We start from the raw sequence: 16,153 nt of genomic DNA, 5'->3' as shown, positions 1-16,153 counted from the left end.
GAGAGGAAAACTCCCCTTTAACAGGGAGGAGAACCTCCAGCAGAACCAGAACCAGGCTCAGTGTGAACGCTCATCTGCCTCCACCCACTGGGGCTTAGAGAAGACAGAGCAGAGACACAGAAAGCTCAGAAGCTCACATTGACCCAGGAGTACTTTCTATGTTAGAGAAGACAGAGCAGAGACACAGAAAGCACAGAAGCTCACATTGACCCAGGAGTACTTTCTATGTTAGATGGTAATAGAGGATGATCTGCCTCCCCTGATGATGTCACAGCTAACAGAACGCCAGACCAGGTGTACCTTCTATGAAGAAAAAAGACAGAGAACAAAAAGTTTAAAGCTGAAATAACAACAAACAATGCAGAGTGGAGAGCAGTAGGAGAACTCAGCAGAGAGAGAGAAATAGACCCTGATGTCCTCCAGCAGCCTAAGCCTATAGCAGCATAACTATAGAGGTAGCTCAGGGTAACATGAGCCACTCTGACTAGAAGCTTTGTCACAAAGGAAAGTTTTAACATTAGTCTTAAAAGTAGACGGGGTGTCTGCCTCACGGACCAAAACTGGGAGTTGGTTCCACGGGAGAGGAGCCTGATAGCTAAAGGATCTGCCTCCCATTCTACTTTTAGAGACTCTAGGAACCACCAGCAGACCTGCAGTCTGAGAGCAAAGTGCTCTGTTAGGAACATAGACGCTCAGGCTTACCTGCTGTTCTTCTTGTTGGGAGGATGGAGAACTACCACCAGGAGGATCTACAGGTTCAGGGAGGGGTGTCCTTCCTCCTGCATGGTGGAGCTGTTCGCCTCCTGCATCTGGACCTGCTCAGTCTCGCAGAAGGGTTGTTGGGTCCAGTGTCATGCTCAAAGACACTTAGGCAGTCGATGGCGGATTGCTGGAATCAAACCAGCAGATGTTGGCTCTTCTAGATTCTCTGTGTCTTCTTTAGTTTTAGTTGTCAGAGAAGGACGTCCACCTCTGACTGAACCTCATATAAAGCCTCAGTAAACCTGCAGACCCACCAGAACCTCTGCTGGCCACCAGGGTCCAGGTCCAGTCCCCGATCCGGCCCACAGAAGGTCTGATGAGCCCCTGATCAGGAAGGAAGCCTCTCTGGGCTCTTTAGACCTGCTCTGGTGGCACCACTGATGAGGACTGGACCTGATGCCAGTTCTAAACCAGATTAAACGTATTTTGTGTCACAGATCCTGAGTCTTCCCCTTAGAACTAGAATGGCAGAAATCTGCTGCTTACTCTGCAGACCAGGGACACCAAGTCTCACATGTGGGACAACAGGACGCTTGTGAGGGACGCTAGGATGACGCCAAACACTTTAATTTAACACACATTACTATAACCAGTCTCTGCTTTGCCTGTCATTGCACAACTATTAATAACCACAACTCATGAGTTTATAAAAGGCATTATTTAGCTTTCTGGACGTCTGATAAAGCTGTTAGATTTTACCCTGTGTCCAGAATGTCCTCGTCTCCGCCTCTCACCCGTTGACCACTGGAGACAGTCAGCGTTGCACGGATGTTAAACTTTTAAAAACTAAAATAGTTCTAAGTGCACCAGAAAAAACTTAACTAGCTTTTAAATCTTATTAGAAAAACATTTAAGGTTAATCTCGTCTGCCTGGCAGCTATTTCTGGTTGGGAGTAAAAATGAGTCCAGAGCTCTAGAGACGGGAGGATTTCTCCGTTCTCCAGAATCAGAACCAGAAATACTTTAATAATCCCAGAGGGAACCCCCCAACCCACCCTGCATGCATGGGGATATCTGCTACCAGTTCTGGTGGTTCTGCTGGTACCAGCTGTGGTTCTGCTGGTACCAGCGCTGTGCTCCTAAAGCTCTATCTCTCTCTAATGTTGTGCAGCAGCTGCGCCCCCTGCTGGCCGCCGATGTTACTGCGCCTCCTGGTCTCCGTCTCCGCTGCGTCCTGAACATGCAGGCAACTAAAAGCTCCGCAGTTATTCCGCAGTTTGTCAGTTTATCTTCTGGATGTTTTCCCGGATAACCAGGGCAGTTAGTGGATACCATGGAAACAGCAGGATGTCAGCTGTTTCCTGCTGATTGCTGATCAGCAACAGCTCACATCTGACTGCATGGATCCGACGCGCACCCGCTCTAAGGGCTAAATCAGGCTGGGAGGAAGAGGAGTAGGAGGAGGAGGAGGAGGAGTGTCGCGCAGCGGCTCCATCAGTCAGTCGGTACGAGCTGAGGAAGAGGAGGAAGCCGTTCCATCAGCTGCGGTAAGAAAAGCCTCCTCCTTCATCCATCCATCTTTTGCTCCCTCCATCTCTGCAGCGCCTCTCTTCTTCTTTTTCCTCTTCTTCCCTCCATTTTCACCACCAGCATCCACCGTGGGCGCGCGCGTGTGTTTTAGTGCTCGTGCGCGCCGTGCAGCTGTTTAAATGCAGAAATACACCGACCATCTCCTCCCCGCGTGCGTGTGATGGGCGCGCAGGCACGCTCAGATCACGCGCACACGCTCGCGCAGCCGGTGAGTAAATATAGAAAGTCAGTGCGTCAGACTGGAGCGGTGACGTAGAAAAGGTGACGCTGCATTCCTTTACAGCCCATCTTCATCATCACCCTGTGACACGTGACTGATTCACCGAGACGCCCAGGTGAGGGCACGTGACCCTGATCAATAACGGGTCAGAACCTATTTAGCAGCAGTCAGCGGTTCCTGTCTGATCCAGGTGAGTCAGTAAAAGGAACCGATTTAATGAATCAATGGATCAGTTGAAGACTCAGAGTTCCCCGCTACTCGTAGCAGTCAGGAGTGTTAGCACAGCAACACCGGTAGACCGGAGGGAGGGAGGGAGGGAGGGATGGATGGATGGATGGATGGATGGATGATTTAATGATGGATGGATTAATGATGGATGGAGGGATGGGAGGATGGATGAACAGATGGATGGATGGATGGATCCATCCGTTCACCTTGTCAGCCAACTACTGGTACCAGCAGAGGCGGGGGGGGGGGGGGGGGGGGGGGGGGTTCGCCCACAGGCCTCTCCACATAGACGCAGGGTTGCTGGTGCAATTTGAGCGAAGCGCCTCTTCAGTCGGTGTGTTCCTGCCTGGTTCTACGGGACTCTGTTCCACGTCTGAAGGCCTCCTCTCTGGACTGATGAACCAGAGCTGTTATATGTGCACAAGGTTAAAAGCTCTTTATACTCACGGTATGGAAACGTGCAGCTTTCCTTCAACATGGGGGGATTTAAAGGAGCCTCTTTGCTAAATGCTCAGTTGTTGTATTCACGTATTACTGGCTCACTTTCTGGGTGAGGTTATAAATCAAGTCTAAAACAACAGCCATGTGAAGCCATCGTACTTTCATTTAGTAAATCAAAGTGTTATTTTAAACGTTTCAATACAGAAAACAGGAGGACCCTCTGGCTCCATCTTAAACGTTTAATAACAGCTCCTAGCTCCTGTTCCTACCTCCTACCTCCTAACTCCTACCTCCTGCTCCCTGACCTTTCCTGGGTCAGCCGAACTCCATCAGCTTCAGTCAGCTTCAGCTGCTGAGCTGATTCCAGCCTTTAACTCTGACGTCATTAGTGACGGAAACATGGAGGATGGAGTCAGAAACATGGAGGATGGAGTCAGAATCATGGAGGATGGAGTCAGAGACGTGGAGGATGGAGTCAGAAACATGGAGGATGGAGTCAGAGACATGGAGGATGGAGTCAGAGACATGGAGGATGGAGTCAGAGACACGGAGGATGGAGTCAGAAACCTGGAGGATGGAGTCAGAAACCTGGAGGATGGAGTCAGAAACATGGAGGATGGAGTCAGAAACATGGAGGATGGAGTCAGAAACCTGGAGGATGGAGTCAGAAACATGGAGGATGGAGTCAGAAACCTGGAGGATGGAGTCAGAAACATGGAGGATGGAGTCAGAAACATGGAGGATGGAGTCAGAAACACGGAGGATGGAGTCAGAGACATGGAGGATGGAGTCAGAAACATGGAGGATGGAGTCAGAAACATGGAGTCAGAAACATGGAGGATGGAGTCAGAGACCACGGAGGATGGAGTCAGAAACATGGAGGATGGAGTCAGAGACCACGGAGGATGGAGTCAGAAACATGGAGGATGGAGTCTGAATCATGGAGTCAGAAACATGGAGGATGGAGTCAGAAACATGGAGGATGGAGTCAGAAACATGGAGGATGGAGTCAGAAACATGGAGGATGGAGTCAGAGACATGGAGGATGGAGTCAGAGACATGGAGGATGGAGTCAGAAACATGGAGGATGGAGTCAGAGACATGGAGGATGGAGTCAGAAACATGGAGGATGGAGTCAGAAACATGGAGGATGGAGTCAGAGACATGGAGGATGGAGTCAGAAACATGGAGGATGGAGTCAGAGACATGGAGGATGGAGTCAGAAACATGGAGGATGGAGTCAGAGACATGGAGGATGGAGTCAGAAACATGGAGGATGGAGTCAGAAACCTGGAGGATGGAGTCAGAAACATGGAGGATGGAGTCAGAGACATGGAGGATGGAGTCAGAGACATGGAGGATGGAGTCAGAAACATGGAGGATGGAGTCAGAGACATGGAGGATGGAGTCAGAAACATGGAGGATGGAGTCAGAGACATGGAGGATGGAGTCAGAAACATGGAGGATGGAGTCAGAGACCACGGAGGATGGAGTCAGAGACATGGAGGATGGAGTCAGAGACATGGAGGATGGAGTCAGAAACATGGAGGATGGAGTCAGAGACATGGAGGATGGAGTCAGAGACATGGAGGATGGAGTCAGAAACATGGAGGATGGAGTCAGAGACATGGAGGATGGAGTCAGAAACATGGAGGATGGAGTCAGAAACGTGGAGGATGGAGTCAGAAACATGGAGGATGGAGTCAGAAACATGGAGGATGGAGTCAGAAACCTGGAGGATGGAGTCAGAGACATGGAGGATGGAGTCAGAAACATGGAGGATGGAGTCAGAGACATGGAGGATGGAGTCAGAAACATGGAGGATGGAGTCAGAGACATGGAGGATGGAGTCAGAAACATGGAGGATGGAGTCAGAAACCTGGAGGATGGAGTCAGAAACATGGAGGATGGAGTAAGAAACGTGGAGGATGGAGTCAGAAACCTGGAGGATGGAGTCAGAAACATGGAGGATGGAGTCAGAAACATGGAGGATGGAGTCAGAAACATGGAGGATGGAGTCAGAAACCTGGAGGATGGAGTCAGAAACATGGAGGATGGAGTCAGAAACATGGAGGATGGAGTAAGAAACGTGGATGATGGAGTCAGAAACGTGGAGGATGGAGTCAGAAACATGGAGGATGGAGTCAGAAACCTGGAGGATGGAGTCAGAAACATGGAGGATGGAGTCAGAAACATGGAGGATGGAGTCAGAAACGTGGAGGATGGAGTCAGAAACATGGAGGATGGAGTCAGAAACCTGGAGGATGGAGTCAGAAACATGGAGGATGGAGTCAGAAACATGGAGGATGGAGTCAGAAACGTGGAGGATGGAGTCAGAAACGTGGAGGATGGAGTCAGAAACCTGGAGGATGGAGTCAGAAACATGGAGGATGGAGTCAGAAACGTGGAGGATGGAGTCAGAAACATGGAGGATGGAGTCAGAAACATGGAGGATGGAGTAAGAAACATGGAGGATGGAGTCAGAGACCACGGAGGATGGAGTCAGAAACATGGAGGATGGAGTCAGAATCATGGAGGATGGAGTCAGAGACATGGAGGATGGAGTCAGAGACCACGGAGGATGGAGTCAGAAACATGGAGGATGGAGTCAGAATCATGGAGGATGGAGTCAGAGACATGGAGGATGGAGTCAGAGACCACAGAGGATGGAGTCAGAAACATGGAGGATGGAGTCAGAATCATGGAGGATGGAGTCAGATCCTACAGCCTTCTGGAGATGAGCTACAGAGAGACGCTCTCTGCTCTACGGAGGTTTTAGTTGATTTCTGTGAGGAGGCTATGATAATACGCCATGGCACGCTAAGGATTGTGGGAAATCTTAAGGCTTCTTAGCACCAGTGAGGGTTCCTAGACTAAAGGAGCTGCTCAGCTCCTCTACAGTCTGGTGCAGGGGGTGGAAGGTGTTGTCCATGATGGATGTGAGCTTGGACAACACCCTCCTCTCAGCCACTTCCTCCACAGAGTCCAGAGAGCAGCCCAGGACAGAAGTGGCCTTCCTCACCAGCTTATTCAGCCTCTTTCTGTCCCGCTCTGTGCTGCCAGGAGCCCAGCAGACGACAGCGTAGAGGAGGGCTGAGGCCACCACAGAGTCATAGAAGGTCTTTAGCAGAGGCCTGCTCACTCCAAAGGACCTCAGCCTCCTCAGGAGGTGGAGGCGGCTCTGGCCCTTCTTATACAGAGCGTCTGTGTTATGAGTCCAGTCCAGTTTATTATTGACGTGAACACCCAGGTATCTGAAACTCTCCACAGTTTCTATGTCCTGCCCCTGGATGTTCACAGGTGAGTGAGGTGGGGGTCTTCTCCTGAAGTCCATCACCATCTCCTTGGTCTTACTGGTGTTTAAGCACAGATGGTTCTTCTCACACCAGTCCACAAAGTCCATGATGACCGACCGGTACTCCAGCTCGTTCCCCTCAGACACACAGCCCACAATGGCCGAGTTGTCAGAGAACTTCTGAAGGTGGCAGCTGTCCGTGTTGTAGGTGAAGTCCGAGGTGTAGAGGGTGAAAAGAAACAAAGACAGAACGTTGCCCTGGGGGCCTCGGTGCTGCAGAGTGCCACCTCTGACTGACAGCCGTGCAGCCGCACGTACTGAGGGCGGTCAGTGAGGTAGTCCATGGTCAGTGAGGTAGTCCATGGTCAGTGAGGTAGTCCATGGTCATTGAGGTAGTCTATGGTCAGTGAGGTAGTTGATGGTCAGTGAGGTAGTCCATGGTCAGTGAGGTAGTTGATGGTCAGTGAGGTAGTCCATGGTCAGTGAGGTAGTCTATGGTCAGTGAGGTAGTCTATGGTTAGTGAGGTATTCCATGGTCAGTGAGGTAGTCGATGGTCAGTGAGGTAGTCTATGGTCAGTGAGGTAGTTCATGGTCATTGAGGTAGTCTATGGTCAGTGAGGTAGTTCATGGTCATTGAGGTAGTCGACGGTCAGTGAGGTAGTCCATGGTCAGTGAGGTAGTCGACGGTCAGTGAGGTAGTCCATGGTCAGTGAGGTAGTCCATGGTCAGTGAGGTAGTCGATGGTCAGTGAGGTAGTCTATGGTTAGTGAGGTATTCCATGGTCAGTGAGGTAGTCCATGGTCAGTGAGGTAGTCTATGGTCAGTGAGGTAGTCCATGGTCAGTGAGGTAGTCTATGGTTAGTGAGGTATTCCATGGTCAGTGAGGTAGTCTATGGTCAGTGAGGTAGTTCATGGTCATTGAGGTAGTCGACGGTCAGTGAGGTAGTCCATGGTCAGTGAGGTAGTAGATGGTCAGTGAGGTAGTCTATGGTCAGTGAGGTAGTTCATGGTCATTGAGGTAGTCGATGGTCATTGAGGTAGTCCATGGTCAGTGAGGTAGTAGATGGTCAGTGAGGTAGTCTATGGTCACTGAGGTAGTTCATGGTCATTGAGGTAGTCGATGGTCAGTGAGGTAGTCCATGGTCAGTGAGGTAGTCCATGGTCAGTGAGGTAGTAGATGGTCAGTGAGGTAGTAGATGGTCAGTGAGGTAGTCCATGGTCAGTGAGGTAGTCTATGGTCAGTGAGGTAGTTGATGGTCAGTGAGGTAGTCGACGGTCAGTGAGGTAGTCCATGGTCAGTGAGGTAGTCGACGGTCAGTGAGGTAGGCCATGGTCAGTGAGGTAGTCCATGGTCAGTGAGGTAGTCGATGGTCAGTGAGGTAGTCCATGGTCAGTGAGGTAGTCCATGGTCAGTGAGGTAGTCGACGGTCAGTGAGGTAGTCCATGGTCAGTGAGGTAGTCTATGGTCAGTGAGGTAGTTGATGGTCAGTGAGGTAGTCGACGGTCAGTGAGGTAGTCCATGGTCAGTGAGGTAGTCGACGGTCAGTGAGGTAGTCCATGGTCAGTGAGGTAGTCCATGGTCAGTGAGGTAGTCGATGGTCAGTGAGGTAGTCCATGGTCAGTGAGGTAGTCCATGGTCAGTGAGGTAGTAGATGGTCAGTGAGGTAGTTGATGGTCAGTGAGGTAGTCGACGGTCAGTGAGGTAGTCCATGGTCAGTGAGGTAGTCCATGGTCAGTGAGGTAGTCGATGGTCAGTGAGGTAGTCCATGGTCAGTGAGGTAGTCCATGGTCAGTGAGGTAGTCGACGGTCAGTGAGGTAGTCCATGGTCAGTGAGGTAGTCGACGGTCAGTGAGGTAGTCCATGGTCAGTGAGGTAGTCGATGGTCAGTGAGGTAGTAGATGGTCAGTGAGGTAGTCTATGGTCAGTGAGGTAGTCTATGGTCAGTGAGGTAGTCCATGGTCAGTGAGGTAGTCGACGGTCAGTGAGGTAGTCCATGGTCAGTGAGGTAGTAGATGGTCAGTGAGGTAGTCGACGGTCAGTGAGGTAGTCCATGGTCAGTGAGGTAGTCGACGGTCAGTGAGGTAGTCCATGGTCAGTGAGGTAGTCGATGGTCAGTGAGGTAGTCCATGGTCAGTGAGGTAGTCCATGGTCAGTGAGGTAGTCGACGGTCAGTGAGGTAGTCCATGGTCAGTGAGGTAGTAGATGGTCAGTGAGGTAGTCGACGGTCAGTGAGGTAGTCCATGGTCAGTGAGGTAGTCCATGGTCAGTGAGGTAGTCCATGGTCAGTGAGGTAGTCGACGGTCAGTGAGGTAGTCCATGGTCAGTGAGGTAGTCGACGGTCAGTGAGGTAGTCCATGGTCAGTGAGGTAGTCGACGGTCAGTGAGGTAGTCCATGGTCAGTGAGGTAGTCCATGGTCAGTGAGGTAGTCAATGGTCCAGTCAGCCAGAAGTTTGTCCACCCCAGTGTCCTCCAGCTTCCCCCTCAGCAGCACCGGTCTGATGGTGTTGAAAGCGCTGGAGAAGTCAAAGAACATGACTCTCACAGCGCTCCCGGTGGTCTCCAGGTGGGTGAGCGCCCGCTGCAGCAGGTAGATGATGGCATCCTCTACTCCCATGTTGGGCCGGTAGGCAAACTGCAGCAGGTCCAGGGTGGGGCTCACCACAGTGCGCAGGTGAGCTAGGATGAGGCGCTCCATGGTCTTCATCAGGTGGGAGGTCAGGGAGACTGGTCTGAAGTCGGCTGGTTCCCTGGCGTGCGGCGTTTTGGGAACCGGAACCACACAGGAGGTCTTCCACAGGGTGGGCACCACCCCCAGGCTGAGGCTCAGGTTGTAGATGTAGCTGAGGACTTCACAGAGCTCGTCTGCACAGGTCCTCAGCAGCCTGGGGGGGGGGGGGGGAGAGGGGGGATGCCGTCCGGTCCTGAGGCTTTCCTATGATTCAGCCTCGTCAGCTGACCTCTCACCTGCATTGGTGTGACTGTGAGGGGGGAGGAAGGTAGGGCTGAAGGTGTGGATGGGTCTGGGGTTGATGAGAGTGTTGGTGGTGGTGGTGGTGGTGGTGGTGGGGGGGGGGTGTTAGATCTCTGGAGGGCTGGTGGTTGGAGACGTGTGGAGAGTTGACGGCAGGGAGGGGGCCAGTGTGGGGGGAGGCAAACCGAGTGAAGAATGTGTTTAACTCATCTGCAAACTTGGTGTCACCGTCTGCAGCTCTGCTGGTCCTCTGCCCAAAGCCGGAGATGTTCTTCAGACTTCTCCACACATCCCTGACGCTGCGCCAGCTGCTCCTCCATCTTCTTCCCATAATCCTTTGCTGCCCTGATCTTCCACTGGAGCTCCCGCTGGACTCTACGCTGCTCCTCTCTGTCCCCTGAGTAGAAAGCCCTCTTCTTCTGGTTCAGGAGGACTTTCAGCTCAGGGGTCACCCAGCGGGGGTTGTTTGGAAAGCATCATAGCCGTCGTGTAGGCACGATGCTCTCCACACAGAAGTTCATGTAGTCAGTGATGCATTCAGTCAGGCTGTTGATGTCATCATCATGAGAGCTTTGGAACATGCTCCAGTCTGTGGATCTGAAACAATCCTTCAGCTTCTCACTGGCCTCATCTGACCAAGCTTTCACTGACTTCTTCTGCGCTATTGTCCTCCTCACCAGTGGAGTGTAATGGGGGGGGGGGGGGGGGGGCAGGTAGACGAGGTTGTGATCCGAGCGTCCGAGTGGGGGGAGGGGGGCGGAGGTGTAGGCGTCTTTAACATTTGCATGAAAAAGGTCCAGCGTTTTATTGTCCCTTGTAGCAAACGTGACGTACTGGGTGAGCGTGGGGAGGGTGGAGCGGAGGAAGGTGTGGTTGAAGTCCCTAGTGATCAGCAGGAAGGCGTGGTTGAAGTCCCCAGTGATCAGCAGGAGAGCGCGGGGGCGTTCCGCCTGCAGGTTGTTTACCGCGCCGTGGATCCGCTCACACGCAGCGGCGGCGTCCGCAGAGGGAGGGATATAAACACAGAGCACGATCATGTGGCCAAACTCCCACGGCAAGTAATAAGGACTTAAACTCACTGCGAGTTATTCAACATCCGAGCTGCAGATCTGCTGCTTCACGTGAACATGCGCCGCCCTGCACCATCTCTCACTCACAAACACCTCCAGCCCCCCTTCCTCTCTTTTTTCCCGCTCTCCGCCAAAGTCCTGTCCGCACGGATGAGTTTAAAGCCGTTCAGGGAGCTCACTGAGTCCGGGACAGATCCATCTAACCACGTCTCCATGAAGCACATGATACTAGCGTCTCTGTACCTCCTCTGGAAACGAATTAGTGCTGCGAGCTCCTCGGTCTTGTTCCGGAGAGATCTAACGTTTCCCATGATAACCGATGGTAAATAACCTTTCCTCCGCTTCGTCCTGCCGCCCCTGCAGCCTCTCCGTTTCCTCCGTTTGTCTGCGGGGATGTCAGGTTTCTCAGTGGGGTGGGAGCAGGGCAGCAGAGAAAGCTCAGCACCACAGTCCAAAAAGTTGGCTTTCTCTGTGTAGGTATTTACAGAAGAACAGATAGGATATTAACTGGTAGAAAAACAGTCCAAAAAACACTATAAAGAAGAGAAAGTAGGAAAAGAGAAGACAGAGCCGACGTAACGAGCTGCTGTGTGCGCAGCGCCATGTTGGAAAAATTATTAATTATTGTCAATCATCTTTACATTTGTCTCTAACTTTCTGATTTCTAAGCTTTATAAATAAACTTTCTGACTAATAATCCACAATGAACAGAACTAACAGCTTCTTCCACCTTTTCACATTCTTTATTTCTCATTCATTCGCTGCTGTAGAAGAAAGAGGAGCAATCACGCTGCATTGGCTGCAGCAACAGCGCCCCTGTTGGTCAGAAGTGGTAACCACATTATTTGGTTTGACTGAACTGATAATCATTCAGTGAACAAAAAGATTAAAGCCTGTTAAAGTCATCAGCGGCTGGGCAGGACATCTGCTCTGAGGCAGTGAGACTCCTCTGAGTTTTGTTAAAAACTGCCTCATCTCCTCATGACGTCAGATTGCTTCTCATCATCAGTCACATGGCAGCATTTCTGCTCCGTCCACATGTCTCTTAACACGTAACATCTAACCTCTGTGTCCTCCTGCAGGTCATGTGACTTTTTAGAGAGGATGTCCAGCCTTGAGCGAGCTTCCACTGGGCAGAAGGTGTGAGGAGAGGCAAAGGATCATGGGAGATGGAGGACCCCCGCAGTCCGAGGGGAACGCTCTCCTCAAAGCCGTCTTCCAGGGAAAGCTGCGACTGGCCCGCTTGCTGCTGGAGGGCGGCGCTTACATAAATGAAGGCAACGAACGAGGCGAGACTCCCATTTCTGCCGCCTGCCTGGGGAGCTACGATGACCCGCAAACCCGCCAGAGGATGGTGCGATACCTGCTGGAGAAAGGAGCCGACCCAAACATCCCCGACAAGAGCGGCCGCACCGCGCTGATGCACGCCTGTGCCGAGCAGGCGGGGAAGGAGGTGGTGTCGCTGCTGCTGGAGAACGGAGCGGATCCCAGCCTCAAAGACTATTCTGGTGCTTCCGCCCTCATCCACGCCATCAACAAGGGAGACCGCGAGACCCTGCAGGTGCTCCTGGACGCCTGCAAGGCCAAAGGCAAAGAGGTGATCATCATCACCACTGACACGTCACCGTCGGGTACAAAGAAGACCAAACAGTACCTGAACTCGCCGCCCTCTCCGGGCGTTGTGGACAAACTGTCTCCTGCCTGCATGTCGCCCTCAGACGTGGAGATTGGCACTTCCTCACCAGCAGGAGACGAGGAGGGGATCTTCAGCTTTGCCCTCACCTCAGCACTTCCTCTGCCTTCCGCTCGGCCTCCAGGTGAGAAGAGGCCTCCTCCCCGAAAGCTCCTGAAAAGGCTGAACTCAGAGCCGTGGGGCCTGGTGGCGCCCTCGGTGCTGAACGGAGTTCCTCAGGAAAGACTGGACCAGGGTCTGGAGGAGGAGGGAAGCAGCGACCTGAGCAGAGTGGTCTCTGAGATGAATGGCCTGTCTATCTCGGAACCGGTCCGACCTCGGTTGTCACGCCGGCACAGTATTGAGACACATGACCCGTGTTCTCCTAAACCCATCGACCGGTCCTGCTCCGAGGATTGCACGAGCCTTTCTGCCCCTTCTTGGGCTGACAAGGTCCAGCAGCACCAGATCCTGTACCGTAGGAACACAGCTCCTGAGCCCCAGGAGAATGCTGGAGGACCTGGAGCAACGGTGGCCCGGGTTCTGGCACACCCTAAACTGACCCGCATGGAACACTACGAGTCGGACACCCACCTCTGTCCAGAGTCCATCCCTGGCTCTCCAGACTCTGGTCGGATGTCTGTGGAGCGGCGAAGATATAATGCCTCCCCCCTGTCCCTGGTAACCAGCTCTTCCAGGGAGTCTCTGGAGAACATTCCCAACTCTGTGTCCCCCATCACTATGCGCCGGCGTCCCCCGGGTCTCCTGGAACGCCGGGGCTCTGGAACGCTGCTGCTGGACCACATCTCGCATACCAGGCCAGGCTTCCTGCCTCCTCTCAACGTGAACCCCCAAAGACCCATCCCTGACATCCGGGCCAACGGGAAGCCCACTTCACCCATGCACTGCGGACATAAGATCCTGGTCCCCATGGCCCCAACGTCACCCAAACGGGGCCCTGAGTTCAAGATGAAGAAGAAGCTGATGAGAAGACACTCAATGCAGACAGAGCAGATGAAGCAGCTCTCCACCTTCCAGGAGATCCTGGCTGAAAAGGTTGCCGAGTCCAATGGGGACTGATGACAGAAGGGAACAAAGCATGAGGAGCAGCTGCATTGGACTTATTGGGAGGGTGATCTATTATAAAGCCTCTTCATCTCAGAGAGTCCAAGCCAACACCAGGTTCTGAAGAGAGTAGCTTGGTTTGAAACTACCTGATTGGCCCAGTTTTAGTCTCTATGAGGTTTATGTTAAAAGGATGGATGTGATCCGTTGGTCTGTTCCCTGCAGCAGTCAGAGAGATCCCCGTTTAAAGAATCAGAACTCTCCATCAGCTCCCCAGATCTGCACTCTTTCAGGACAGAACATCCACCATGTGAAACACCAAACCGGTGGTTTCCTTAGACCAAACTGGGTTCAGAGACAGTTGGGTAGGATTGTAACCAAACCACATCTTAGTCACCATGAGTAGTGAAGGTGCTGACCAGTCCAACCCTGAAACATCTACAGACAGAAAAGGTGAGGATGGAAGCACCACGCCCTTCTTAAAACGGCCGGCAGGATGATCAGGTGGTCATACGGAGAAGGAAGCGCTGGTTGGAGCAGCAGAAGATCTCCTGTAGGACTCGGCTGACCAGCAGGAGGAGCTGTGCTCCTGCTCTAGAGGCACCACTCCTTTCTCTACCTCCTAACTAAGATTACTGCACCCCTGTTTAGATCAAACTGTCCACGTTCTGCACGTTATCAGCATCAACCCTGGGGAACCACGGGGGTCTGAGTTGACCCTCAGGTTATGCCTCTGCTCCACATCTGGAGGGGGTCACAGAGCTGTGGGTGACAGAGATGTTTTAGGGAGGATGCTCCAGAGTCCGTCTGAGAGATAATCAGAACCAGTCCTGTAATTTAAAATATGAATATTAATTGATGTATTTGACAGGAACAATGCAATCAGTGACAGCGTGCAGCTGATGTGATGCAGAGTTTATAGCTGGAGTTACTCCACAACTCCTGCACCATGCTGGGCCACATGCTGGGGGGGGGGGGGGGGGGGGGGGGGGGTCAGTAACCTGCATGCTTTAGATTGTCCCTGCTCCAAAACATTACAGGACCCTGGCCCAGAGAACCAGGGCGACCATGTTGGCACAGAACCAGTCCACAGAACCTCACTACAGATAAGCGTGATGGTGCTGTGTCAGGCAGAGACTGACACCTGGTGGTCACAGCAGGAACTGTCACTCACTGACAGGTTCCTGATGCACTGATCTCAGGTCAGGCTTCATCTGAATCTTTGGTCTCACTAAATTCAATAATTCAATAATTCAGCTCATGATGAAACTTGTTTTACAGAGGTCATCCAAACGTATAAATATATTAAATATCTCAAATTCTACTTCTGTTAATTTAGATGATTTTGGCTTAAAGTTATTTGAAACTTTCTGAGAAAATTAGAATATCACATCAGACCAATAAAAACAGCTTTCTTTGCAGAAATGTTCAGATGTCCAGCAGACACTGGTACCAGGGTCATCCTAAACAGGACTGGTACCAGTCCACACCGCCAAAGCACCTCCAGCTCTGGCCCAAACCCTCCAGAAAATCTATGGAGGATTGAGGAACCTGAGCAACACCAGAACCAGCAGTTCAGATGACCTGAAGGCTGCTGTCAAGGCAAGCCGGGCTTCCAGAACCCCTCAGCAGAACCTCGGGCTGTTCTGGCTGCAGATACGGACCATACGCTGGAGATATTGTACAACAGGACCGGGTTTCTGGCGTAAAAAGGGTTTGATTGGTCTGATTTAATATTTTGGTTCTACGGCAAACTGATTCGGGTTTTCATGAGCTGGAAGTCAGAATCATTAACAGAATTTAATCCTGAAAGTTTCCCTATATGGATGTGTAGAACATTTGCTTTGTTGTTAGAGAAGCACTTTTTAGTGGAGAAGCAGCTGTAGATGTTTGGTGTGTGCAGCTGACCTTCATGTTCTTCTAAGAGGAGCATCCAGCTCCTCCTTTCCTCGCTGATGGACGGGTCGCTCGTTACTCCTCTGACCTCCTCACTTGTTCAGAGACTGAAGCAAAGGAAATGAGAGGTGACCTGTTTAACGTTTACAGATGCACTATTTGCACCGAAGTCGTCCTTCTGAGGGACAAAGACCTGGAGCTCCTGCTGGGGTTTGTCCTCCTGGACGGCCGTGTGGACCTCGCTGCTGCAGCTCTCCTGCAGCTCAGGGCTGGACCTGCTGCTCTTCAGCTCAACGTTGGATCTCTGCTCGGATAAACCTTAACAGACGCTGAGGTCGATGTTTTAGAAATCCCAAAGAAGTTTTGAATGAAGGAACCAGAACCTGCTGACTGTAAATACATTTGTGCAATATGGGCTGTGGTGTCACATCAGCAGGGGGCGCCGCGGGACTCTGATGATATGATTGTTCTCAACAGAAATGTGCCAATAAACCAGTGATGAAGTCACTCTGAAGTTCTGTGTTCCTGTTCTGACCCGGCCCAAAGCCCAGAGCAAAAGAGGGACGCAGCGGTAACAACTTCCACATGAATTTAGTTCTAATTAAAGAACCTTTCCTCCACTTTATGTTGTGGCATTTTAGTGGAGTCTGAACATCTGGGCTCTGGTACCAGCAGTGAGCTCAGGTTGTTTTTATTAGGAGGCTTTTGGGCCGGTGTTATAATAGAGCTGGATCAGGGTCAGAACCATATTATTCCTGCAGAAGACTAAACTGGATCAGAACAGAAGAGAATTGAGCTCAGTTCTGTTTTCCTGCTCCTGTTCTGACTTTCAAAGAGGATGTAGATCAGTAAAACTAGAAGTTCTCAAAGTCTAGATCTGCGGCAGAAAGAATGTGCTTTCAGATCTAGAGGTGCAGCAACACATCTATGTATTAATTAAATGATTAACGAGCCATTAAGATCCACGCAAAATTAAACTACCGACCCGTATCGTCGTCGT

At 51.6% G+C, this 16,153-nt stretch overlaps 1 protein-coding gene across 2 annotated transcripts; it reads left to right on the top strand.

The window, feature by feature from the left end:
* Positions 1 to 706: 706 nt before the first annotated feature.
* LOC105922753 (ankyrin repeat domain-containing protein 34A) lies at positions 707 to 14,235 on the top strand. Of its 2 annotated transcripts, none has more exons than XM_036135655.1 (2): positions 707 to 2,249; positions 11,603 to 14,235. In XM_036135655.1, the coding sequence occupies exon 2, from the start codon at positions 11,683 to 11,685 to the stop codon at positions 13,270 to 13,272; it is 1,590 nt and encodes a 529-aa protein (XP_035991548.1). In that variant the 5' UTR covers positions 707 to 2,249; positions 11,603 to 11,682; the 3' UTR covers positions 13,273 to 14,235. The 2 variants fall into 2 exon arrangements, with proteins under 2 accessions (XP_035991548.1, XP_012714134.2); XM_012858680.3 differs by lacking the exon at positions 707 to 2,249 and adding an exon at positions 10,194 to 11,352.
* Positions 14,236 to 16,153: the final 1,918 nt, after the last annotated feature.

This window comes from Fundulus heteroclitus, chromosome 3 (genome assembly GCF_011125445.2).
Source record: "Fundulus heteroclitus isolate FHET01 chromosome 3, MU-UCD_Fhet_4.1, whole genome shotgun sequence".
NCBI classification, from domain to species: Eukaryota; Metazoa; Chordata; class Actinopteri; order Cyprinodontiformes; family Fundulidae; genus Fundulus; species Fundulus heteroclitus.
Note: the sequence above shows the minus strand (reverse complement) of the source record. Positions and strands in the feature narration are given on the sequence as shown.